Consider the following 12,272-nt stretch of genomic DNA (forward strand, 5'->3'; position numbering starts at 1 on the left):
GTTAACGTTGTAGTGTTTTTGTTAATGTTGTAGTGTTTTTGTTAATGTTGTAGTGGTTTGCACCTCAGGGGCACCGTAGGAATGTTGCTCTTAAGCTTTTCTTTTTTCAACAAATCTCACCAACATTTGCATTTCGCTTTGAGCAGAAGCATATTGTCATATGGCAGACACTTTCTCTTTTAACGGAGAAATCCAGTCTCACTCTGAAATGTCCAACTTAATTTAGATACATTTATTTCAATTCCTTGATAAGAAATATTTCAGTAGATGTTAACATCACTGCCCTACACATGCACACATTTACCTGTTACAGCAAAAAATTAGAATGCTAATTAACATAGAGCTATTGTATATGTTCATGATATAAATATTTGTGACATGACTGACAAAAGAACTTAAGGCAATTATAAAATGTCAGTGTATAAACACAGCTTATATATTATGATCTCAGAATGATAACATAATGCATTTTATGTCCAGATACAAAACAATAAAAATGACCTTGATTGTTTCTAAAAATAGAATAGAGCCCTAGAGGTCAAAAATTTAAAATGCATAACAAACCTGTCATCAGTGTTTATACGTTCTCCCTCCTCCCCCGTCTGTGCAGTGAATGTTAAATACCTCACTTCCCCCCACCATCCACCCCCACCCCCACCTCCCACTCCAGTATGCATGACAGAAACAAGAGGGGAAGAGAATCAGCCATTTGCCGTTTTCCATCTCATTATTGCAGCTCCATTACTACAGCATGTCGCTTCACTTAACAACTGCTAAATGACAAACAATCACCCAGCAGCCTGCAGACATTTCCGCATCTGTGCTCAATAAAGAACACACTATCATTAACAAACACAGAGCCACTGACTGGTCATCAGTGACAATATAACACACATGCAAGCCAACTTAAAAATTTAATCAGTTTAGACAGAAAATGCTCACTACAGACATCTACTCTCCATAAAGTTTTGAATTGACAGACGTGGTGAGTAATCTGACGTGTCTGACTCCGGCTGGTCAGCACAGGCAAATCCCCAATCAGGACGGCCTGATGGGAGCTGAGTTGGATGATAAATGGCGTTTCCTCTGGAGAGCTAAGCAATTAACTCAGAATGCTATTTGAAGAAATGAAAAGATTGTTTCAAACTGAGGGAGAACAAGAACCTTAATCAGTTCAGTTAAGTTCAGTCAGACAGAAGCAGTTCCCTGCAAAGGTCACCTCAGGGCATCACACTAAAACCAGAGCCGTCTAAATCCCATTGTTTATACAGTCCATTCTAGTGCAATCCCCTGTGAAGTGCGGTTCAAACTTGCTAATGCTGTACTAATAATTGTTGTTAAAGTAAATTTATCTTGCTTTGTTATGAAAAAAAATGTTTTCAAAGTGACATTTGAGGGAGATTGAGGTTGCATCATTAAACGCTATTTGTCCGTCTGATCCAATCAGGTAAATGCTCTTTTTATCAACAAACAGCTTTGTATTTCGTATTTCATGGTTATCTACACTGAAGACCTTGACTGTCAACAGTCTACCACCCACCAACTGAAAGTTTTGGAGTTGAGATGGTGATGTAGTCAATCATGCTGTTTTCTTGCAGGAAGAAGGTCCTAGGTTTGAATCCCAGTCTGAGGTTTTTCTGTATACGTGGGTTGTCTCCTGGTACCCCGACTTCCTCCCACAGTCCATAAACATGACTGCTAACTGGTCTCTCTAAATCAGGGGTGTCCAAAGTGGGTCCTGGAGGGCCGGCATCCTGCATGTTTTAGTTCTCTCCCTGGTGGTAACATCAACCATTTCAGCAAGTCGATGTTCTTCTTAGGCCTCTAACGAGCCATCATTTGATCCAGGTGTGTTAAACCAGGGAGAGAACTAAAACACGCAGGATGCCGGGCCTCCAGGACCCACTTTGGGCACCACTGCACTAAATAATGAGCATGCATGTTTGTCCTGTGTGTCTCTGTGTTGATGGAGATGTGTTGATGTTGTCCAGAGTGGACCCCACCTCTCGCCCAATGACAGCTGGAGATATACACCAGCCCCCCACAACCCTGCAAGGACAAGCAGGTGCAGACGGTGGATGTCCGGCCTGCTCTCATCAGTTATTAGATTCATCAAATGGAGGTTGCTAAGGGTGATCAACTGCAGGAACCATTTTTATAGGTCATAACCTTAACATAGAACCCAACTTCAAAAATCTGACCTGTCCCATTTACACTGTTTCATGCACCAAAAGAAAATGCAATTATATTGTGTTGATGCAAAATTTTACTGTTAGTTGCCAATTTGTGTATGAACATGTTCAACTCCTTTGGGAATAAAATGTTAATACTGACCAAAGCAAACTTTGATCACTATTCAGCATCAAAAAAGATACTTTTTTGAAGTTGGTAGATCAGCTTTGAAACAGAACAAACAAATGGTGATAAACAAGCGTGTTCTTTCAGAATAAAAGCAGGAACACACACCAGTATGTCCAGGCAGGCAGCTTTCAGAAGTGTGATCTGATCAGCGATGGTCAGCCCTGTAAAGCCAGGCACTCGTTTGGCAAACTCCACGATCTTGATAATGCACTTGGTGGCCAGCTCACTGAACTTGTCCCATAGGCCCAGGTCCAGCCTCACACGGTGGTCTGCACTCGAGTTCTACAACATACAAACACAGAGAGTCAGGACAAGGAGCTGCCGCTAACTATCTGCTCACTGCGCCCTCCTGGCTCTTCTCCACATCATACAGTCAAGAGGTTCCATACAACCCGAGCTCTCAGAAACACTGAGCTGGGTGGAAGCGCCCTGCGGTAATGAGGGTAACAGTGTCAGTGAGCAGGGGCGGGATGCAGAGGCAGAGCAGTGACAGGTAGCAGTGAGCTGGGACTGCCATTAGCACACCTATACAGCACAGAGTCTACACACATACAGGAGTAGAAGAAGGGAGGCTGGAGATGACGAAGCTAAGGTGAAGAAAATGAAAAAAGTGGAAGCTAAATGTTCTCAGACAGTTGAGTGAGAAAATCAGGGAATGAGAGGGGAAAGGTAAGCAGTAAAATCAACTTTTTTTTTTTTTTAGCTTTACATCATGTTATAATGTCATCCTTTGATCAAAAACATACCAGGAGTGTTATATTGATTCTTTCATGGATTTTTGGGGAATCCCTCAGTCTCTCATGGCAACCATTCAGCTGTTCAAAACGCCTGGCTGGACTTAGCTCCACCTTCCAGGTGCAGTTTTCAAGATTCTAAGCTTCCGCCACACAAAGCAGTCCTTCCCCTTGACTCCTAAACTCAGCTCCTTCAGACTAGCCAGCATCAATTAGCAAACACCTAGCTGCACTGTGCATCTGCTGATCTCACAATAGGAGCTAATTCTCAGTGAAATGTGGTAAAAACATTGTTAAGGGGTTAATAGATGAGTCATGTTGTGATGAGCTTCTTAAAGTGACAGAGGCCCAATTTGAAGGCATTAAATTTTTTAAGTCATATTTGATATACTGTATGCAGCATTTTCATAATAGTTAAAGTTAACATACTTTATTGTGTTATAAAATGGCACTATGTGCCTGAAAAATACACCATACTAACTACTACTTCTGTAGTTAGTTTCTTGACAAATGACTATTTTCTAGATTCTATGAATATTTAACCAGCGACATATTTCATTCTTCGAACAAATTAAAGGGGCAGTACTATGTGTTTGATTTAGTAAATTAACGTCTTGAAATTAGGCCTCTGTCACTTTAAAAAGCTCCTGCTCTTTTTATTACTCTGCCTTCAGGAAGTCATCACAACATCATTTCTCTTTTAACCGTCTAAAATTTTTACCAGCGTAGCACTGAGAAGCAGCTCATATATGATGAGCTCAGCAGAGGCGCAGTTCCACCACATATTGGCTAATTTCTGCTGGCTAGTCTGTAGGAGCTTAGTGTGGGAAGGCTGCTCAGTGAGCCGTCAGCTCAGAAGCTGGGAAACTGCAGCTCTGGGGAGGAGCTGCGCCTCGAAGGTGGAACTAGTTGCAGCCAGGCGTTTTGAACAACTCAATGGTTGCCATGGGCAATTAAATGATTCCTCAAACATGCATGAAAGTATCAAGGCAGCACTCCAGGCAGATTTTTGATGAGGGAATATCATAACCTGATATAAAACAAAAAAACCCCAAAACTTTACATAACCCTGCACGTTTAAGTAATTTTTCCTGTCAAAATTTTTATTTCTTCTGCAAACTAAAATGGCCCCAGGAACATTCTCCCACAAGCCAGGGTTGCACTGAAACTGATTTTGTTCATCATAAATATATTACTAAAGAAGAAGCAACTGGAAAAAGCGACAAACTCATATAATGTGTAATCAGCATGTGGGGTCCAGCCCATGGAGGACGTTGGGGGCTGGAGGACAGCAACCAGTGAAGAGACTGCAGAGACAGGCAGCTGCGTACATCCGTCCCCCTGAGGCAGTTGCTGGACACTGTCACACTCAAAGGATCTACTGTTAGGCCACCACAGAGACAATGGGAGAAAGAGGGCGGCATCAGACAGTTAAGAGAGAAAAAGATCATTAAGTATGATAGGGGTTAAGTGAGAGGCACATTAGGGCTGTGTTAAATCACAGTCAACGAGCTGCAGTCGACACAACAGCACATTCCACTGATTGACGTCCAGTTTGATGGGAAGGGAGGAGGTGGAGATGCGATGTGGGTAGCAGAGTGTTTGTTTCTCAATGGACATGGTGAAGAACGTGACAGTGGCAGATATTAAAGCAACTTATCTTGTTGTGCCTTCTGGCTGAGGAGGGAAAGCACAATGAAAACAGGGTCGAGCTGAACGTAACGAGGTGTTACCGTTAGGCTTTTTTAAAATCTCCTCCAACCTTCTTCCCCCCACCCAGCAATCTCAGTCAATTACACCAGTCCCATAATTCAATAGAGGGAAACAAGGACGTTACCACGGAACCCTAATTTCATTTAAGTTCATTTCTCCAAACAAATCAGACAAGTTGCTGCATTAAAAAAAGCCTGGTAGTGTAGAAACGAACACCAAGAGGTACATCAGCAGGCTCCAGTGCACACATGCAGAAAGGGGGACGGCTGTGGAGGCAGCCGCCACCTGAGATGGATGGAGACAGCGGACACAGCGTAATGTGGCTAATATCTGCAGGCCGAGGCGTGTTCTGCGGCGGCAGCCGCCCGCTCGGCCTCCTCGTTGACGACTAATGCTTTAGTTTGTCTTTGAAAGTGCCAGGCTCGTTTTTCATCACCATCACTGTCAGCGGAGGGTTATTCATTGTGGAGCTATCTGTGCTAACCCGCCAGTGAACTCCTAAATCACCGCAGACTAGAATTTGAATATTTCACCACATAATTGGAGCTTTAACCTAATCTACGGAAAAGCCGGAGCTCCTCCTCTGTTTCTGTTGAGGAGAAGTCAAAAGCTGCATCAGGATCCAATCCCTGGAAATAATGAGGAACTCCTCGACGCCTGAGAGCAGGATAATTACCACTGATCCAGATTACAGCTTTATCGGAGGCCCGACTGTCGACTCCAATAAACAACAAACACCAGCTTATGTATCATCACTGGAAAGCAATATTTTCTCTTTTGTTTGACTATTTTCAGCCTTGGAGTTTAGCTCAATGCAGGCTGTTTACGTGGCTAAATGGAAGAAACGTCTCATGAGAGACGGATGAGGGTGGAGCAAAGAAGGGTTACAGCGATTAGGAGCTTTGTGTTTGTATTGAGAAGGGGGAAATACGGTTATGAAGATGGAAGCTGACTGTCGCTGAGACAACGTGCAGCTGCGCTCAGCAGAGAGCTAAAAGCTGCTGACTGCCCTACTTTAGCATCACTTCCACTGCTCTGCCGTGAAACCTAGTGTCACTGACTGAATGGATCTCATCACTGTAATAAGAGACATATTATTGCTCATTAGGGCCTCTGTTGCGTTTGATTATTTTCATATAAACATGTTTAGGGTGGGGTTAGTAGGCCAACCAAACCCTAATGACTGACAGGTGTGTGAGATTTCTCACAAACTAACATCACCAAATCAGTCCCCAGACGCCCCCCATCCCATCCCATTGCAGAGCAGGGTGCCAATCATGGCTCACAGCCGTCAGCTGTAATCTATATGTAAGTCGGCTGGAAAACAAGCATATTAGACTGTCAGCTCCATCTCAATGCTGCTGCGTCTTGCATGTCAGTCAGCGGCTGCTCGCCACTTTCTCTCCAGCTATCAGCCATCTTAGAGCTCCAAACAGTTTCCTGTCAAGGCGTAACAAGGTGTTGAGGCCATTAGTTTCATGACCTCCATCTTTTTCACAGTTCTACCCAGCACAGCGCCGCCCCTCAGGGCGGATAAGGAAAGCAGATCCACACAGGGCTTTGTTGGATCTTTTCTCTATACGGTTTGCCGCTCAGAGACAATCAGACTCTGATGTGTCCGACTGATGGCATCTTTCTATAAGATCCTGGTTTCCCCTCGCTATCGGGCCTTTCCATCATTCATTGGTGGGACTCGTGTTTAGGGGGTTTCATATCAGTGGAATATAAAGCCATCTCCAGCATTGACAAGCATTTTTGACATCCAGCTTCGCTCAGTTGTACATTTATAGAAGATGGTAATAATGCAAGCTGGGTTTGATGCATCAGTCAAACTTTTCCAACTTGTCAAAAGTTGAAGAGGAGTTGAAGAGAATCTGAAGATGCTATTTTGCTACACCATTTTTTTGTCTTTTTTTTGTGTCTCAGCAAGTTCTGAGTTTAAATAAAGGTTAAATTAATGCTCCGTAGTGGGAGGAACAAACCCTGAGGTCAGGATGTTTACAGTAATATAATGATCCCTTTCACTGGCCTTCCATCACACTTGATGTCCAATCAATTCCTAATGGCAAAGAATAAAAGGTTCTGTGGAGGATTTGTCCAGACAGTGATAACTGTACAACTGGGGGCTCCAGCTGAATTAAATGGGGATTAAGAGCGAAGCGCAAGAAATTGATTATCAATATGCTGATGGCAAATTTGTCAGCCAGGATCCAAGAAGCACAATTCCATGAGTCAGATAACATACTGTAAACGAATGAAAACACCCAGGTCCCCATTGATCCAACAGTAAAGAGGAATGTGTGCCTCTTCTGGGTGAACACTCACCGTGGTGTATTTGCCAAGCTGGCAAAGGGAGGGGAAGGTTTCTTGATGGGCCTTACGGATCTTCTCGATGATGGTCTCCAGCTCCGCTGTCAGCTCATAGCTCTCTGCCAGTTCTGGCTTCGGACTTTCCTTCTTTTTCTTATTCCGGTCATTCCGAACAGCTGGAGAAGAACAAATCACATCTTTCAGGTTAATCCTGAGACTTTTATACAGACAGTGCAGCTTAGGAAGTGGAGACAGTAAAACGTCTCCTGAGAGGATCATCTCAAGGTCAAGTACATCCAATATGTGGTGTGAATAGAACTTTAGGATGTTTTCACACTTAATAGTCCAGTAGACTCGGTTCCATTGGGGACCAAAATGACAACATTTGTTACATTTTCAGCTGGTGCGGTTCGCTTTCATGCTGCACTGTGTCGAACCAACCAAATCCTTTGAAAAACCTGTTCCCCTCTCGGCTGTGGTGGAGCTGCACCAAGAACCATAAAAGGCAAAGACACTGAGCACAGTGTAGACAAAAATGGAGACAGATCGTTTTACAAGGCAGATTCCAAAACTGACATCCCTGACGCTCACTTTATATTTAAGGTGTATTGTGTCACTAATATATCAGCAATTTTGAAATATATTTGAATAATAATAATTTAAGAAATAAAAAAATCATGGGTGCGTTCACACTGCAGCCTGAAGTGACCCAATTCCATTTTTTTTTTTTGCCGTAATGCAACCTGTATCTGATCTTTTCATGACGACCTGAATAACACAAGTCAGATGTTTTTCGCATGCAACCCAGGCCACTTGGATATCCGATACGTATCTGATTCAAATGTGACCTGACGTCCAGGTCGCATCCAACTGACCGAAACATCATTGATACTCGACAAATGTCCGTATTCTGCCCAAGTGGGAAGAAAAACAACAATCATGGCGGACTATAATGAAGATTAAATTGTTAACGTCCTGGTCGGACAGCAACTTCAAAATCGTAAGCTATGTTCCACCATTAGCATAAATGTTTACTTCCCTAAACACTGAGCACGCTCTCTAATTCAAGTGCACTTGAATTCTAATTCGTCTGCATTAGAATTCAGGTCGTTTGCAGTTCACACTGTAGATCGCATACAGTTGGCATTTATTTGGAAGTGTGAATGGCCACGGGAAAACAATTGGATTTGACAAAAAAAAAATTGGAATTGAGTCACCTCAGGCTGCATTGGGAACATACGTAGCCTAAATGTAAAAAGTAACGTCATACTGCACTTACTAAAGCTCCTGTATCCTTGCCTAATGTTCAAGTGAAATAACTAAACAAGTGTGTCACCTATAATATCCATCCATCCATTTTCTTTCACCCTTGTCCCTCAGTGGGGTTGGGAGGGTTGCTGGTGCCCATCTCCAGCTGACGTTCCGGGCAAGAGGCAGGGTCACCCTGGACAGGTTGCCAGTCTGTTGCAGGGCAACACAGAGACACACAGGACAAACAACCATGCACACACACACTCACACCTAGGGGCAATTTGGAGAGGCCAATTAACCTGACAGTCATGTTTTTGGACTGTGGGAGGAAACTGGAGTACCTGGAGAAAACCCACGCATGCACAGGGAGAACATGCAAACTCCATGCAGAAAGACTGGAGCTGGGAATTGAACCCAGAACCTTCTTGCTGCAAGGCAACAGCTCTACCAACTGCGCCACTGTGCAGCCCCACCTATAATATATATACCCAAAATGATTATATATATATGACCAAGATGACCTTATGTGAAAAACATTGTTGTAAAATCCCAGATAAACATGAGCAGACTCTCTGTTGTACATGTGAGGCAGAGGGGAGCTCCATCGAAAGCTCAGGCGTGTCTGTTCAGTTCATGGACCCGGGTGCTTCATTAGATGCAGATCTTTGAAGTCAGTCACAGCAGGAGATTACCTGGTTTTGTTACTCAACACAGCATAATCATTATGCTCGGCAGCAGACTGCACTTTTGGAATCCTAACAAGGGGAGCTGGAGACAATGACTGAGCCGGGCCTTTTGTCAAGAGCTCAGCCTCCCACGGGACCTTTCTAGTCTGATGAGACAACAGTCAAATCTTATGCCCTAGTTTACAATAAAGACCCTCTGTGTTTATTGTGTATACTGGAGGAACTCAGTGTTTCAGCTGTTTTGCAGTTTTCTGGAAGTTTGCTCCGTATTTGTAGTGCATAGAAGCTGAATGCTGCTTCTCCATGTTTGGTTCTGATGCAAAGCAGAACCAGAATATCTGAGAGAACTGGAAGGTTGATAAAACAGCAGATTCTTAATGTATTGTGGCGCTAAGCCGTTCAGGGATTTATAAATTAACAACAGCATTTTAAAGTCTGTTCTCTCAGTGGAAGGATTTACATGTTTGTTTTGGTTGTATTTACCCAGAATGCCTTGCTCTATACTCTTCTTCCTGCTTTTGGAGCGGTCTAGAACTAGGTGATATGCTCTATTTTCCTGGTTTTAGTCAGAACTCCAGCAGTAGATCAGCTGCAGCTGGAGAATTGATTTTTTAATCAAACCTGTGAAGACACTGTTTACTGTTGCAGTAAAGAATATTTTCAGGATTAGGGACAAAATGTTCTTTTGCTGAGACATTAGTTCTCTAATCTTGAAAATGTTCTTTAGGTGATAGAAGGCCGACTTTGTAACCGTCTTTGTGTCTCTGAAGGTTCAGGTCAGAGTTCATCACTACACCCAGATTTCAGTCTAATCTCTACTTTCTCTCTGTAAAACTGAAGCTGAGTGTTGACTCTAAATCTTTCCTTTTTAGGTCCAAAGATAATAACTTCAATTTTCCTTCAGCTGGAGAAAGTTATGGCACATCCACACATTTATCTGTTCTAAGCATCTATTCAGTGATTGGATGGTTCAGAGTCACCTGGCGACATCATTATGTAGATAACTATCATCCGCATAGTTATGGTAGCTAATCTTATTTCCTATTATAACCTGAGCCAATGGGAGCATGTAAGAGGTGTCCTAGGGTTGAACCTTGGAACTCACATGTGACTTCTGTCCACTTTGATGAGAAGTTTCCCATTGAAACAAAGAAATCCCTGTTCTTTATGTAAGATTGGAACCAGTTGAGTCTGACCCAACCCTCCAGTCATTTCAGTAAGATGTCATGATCAACACTGAGGTCCAACAGAACCAGAACTGTGGTTCTTCCACAGTCTGTGTTCATATGCATGTCACTGAACACTTTGACCAGGGCAGTCTCAGTACTGAGACTAAATGACATTGGTAGTTGGTCATTGTTAGGAAGTGAAGCTTTTTCTATAATTCTGTTGATGAATGGAAGATTGGAGATTTGCCTGTACTTCTGTAATAGTGTCGCTTGCAGATTGTTCTTTTTCAGTAGTGACTTAATATCATTTTAAATCCAGGGGGAAAATACTTCATTAGATGGATGACTTTATTATTTGAATCACATCAGATGCAATAATGCAGTTGTGTGTACATATCAAGACATTGAAGGAGGAGGAGCTTAATTTCTTCTAAGCTTCTATGCCTTAGTAGAAGTCAATTATTTTAGTTTGATTGGACCTAGCATCGGTTCTGGATAGATGGAAATAAAACACAATTGTTTTTTTTGTTTTTTTATACCTGTGATAAATCTAATACTTAAAGATTTCTGATGTAGATCAGAGGCTCTACATCAGGCCTGGTTCTCCACTGCTTCCCTCTGCACCCTGTACATGATGTTAAAAAGCTATATATTTTCATGGCCTCTTGTTTAATGCATCATTTGAATGTATCTGCTCATGCTGCCAGTAATTTGCTTGAAGTGCAGAGGTAATTGATTTCCTCAGCTGGGGGTGAGATGTATTTACCAAGCTGCTGTCTTCCTAAATCACATCTCGTGGCTCGCCAGCTTGTGTTAACACTGTAACCCTCCAGTCAGTCACATTTTGTCGCTACTCTGTAACACCCAAACACTTCCATACACAGACAGTGAAACATTCAGATTTTTGCATTATTCTGTACTATTCGTGCTGGGCATGCATGTTGGTTTCAGGACGTCCCGCCGTAAGGACACTTTCAACATGTTACAATGTAAGAATAAAAGCATGTGTGCTTGCATGTGATCTTTATTTCAGTGAGACAGACTAAATAATCCAAGTTACATTTTCCTAGCGGTCAAAGGTAATGTGTATTTACGGTGGTAAGACAAAACCTGATAATTACCATCTTAAAACAACTACAATCCAAGAAACTACAGCAAAAGTTATCCTGTAAACATTGAAACTACATTTAGATTAGATTATTTTCATTAAAGACCACTGTAGATATTATAAAGGCTACTTTAGTTCAACTTGTTTTTCAGTTTTCCTTCATACACATTGAAAAGATTTTGTCAGACATTCCTCTTTTTCTGAAAAGAAACACTTGTTTGGTGTTCATATGCAGCAGAGTTTGTGCAGTGATTTTCTTCTGCAGTTTCAATCCCTGTACTGAATTCTCTGACTTCATTCAGTGGTAGCAGCTTTTCTCTACAGACAACACATAGACCCCCAACTCTGCTCTTCTAATCAGCACAGCCTTCCCTGAGCCCACAGTGACACCATAAACCCACATGGCAGCTGAGCTCCACGTTCAACCGTCTCATCACATGAAATAATCACAGCAAGGTACAGACTGAGAGATGTGTTCAAATCAATTAGAACTTTGGTTATCTAAGATATGTTTTAGGTAAACATGTTATTCATGTTTGTTAGAATTTTACCTTTGTATTTAAACAATTGCAAAGTGCCTTCTCTGGTTCTGGGGGGATGTCCTGCCCCCAGTAGAGGAGTTGAAGTAAATCGGGGTTTTGTTCACGAATGAGGGAAAAATGGAGCTGGAGATTGACAGGCGGATCAGTGCAGCCTCTGCAGTGAAGCTGGCGCTGTAGCAGTCTGTCATGGTGAAGAGAGAGCTGAGCCAAAAAGCAAAGCTCTTGATTTACCGGTCAATCTACGTTCCCACCCTCATCTGTGGTCAGTGGTGGAGAAAGTACTCAAAAAATGTACTTAAGTAAAAGTACAAATACACAGACAAAAATGTACTCAAGTAAAAGTAAAACTACCACATTAGCATTTGTACTTAAGTAAAAGTAAAAAAGTACTGGCTTTT

The 12,272-nt window shown here is 42.4% G+C and overlaps 1 protein-coding gene across 1 annotated transcript in view; it reads right to left on the reverse strand.

Moving 5' to 3' along the window:
• LOC103472129 (retinoic acid receptor beta) overlaps positions 1 to 12,272 on the reverse strand; it is a 101,198-nt gene that overhangs the window by 17,903 nt on the left and 71,023 nt on the right. Inside the window, exons 4-5 of the mRNA XM_017307346.1 lie at positions 7,134 to 7,294; positions 2,467 to 2,643 (exon numbers count right to left, since the gene is read on the reverse strand). Coding sequence (XP_017162835.1) covers positions 2,467 to 2,643; positions 7,134 to 7,294 — 338 coding nt within the window. The remainder of the gene's footprint in view (positions 1 to 2,466; positions 2,644 to 7,133; positions 7,295 to 12,272) is intronic.

Source organism: Poecilia reticulata, linkage group LG11, assembly GCF_000633615.1.
Source record: "Poecilia reticulata strain Guanapo linkage group LG11, Guppy_female_1.0+MT, whole genome shotgun sequence".
Lineage (NCBI taxonomy): Eukaryota > Metazoa > Chordata > Actinopteri > Cyprinodontiformes > Poeciliidae > Poecilia > Poecilia reticulata.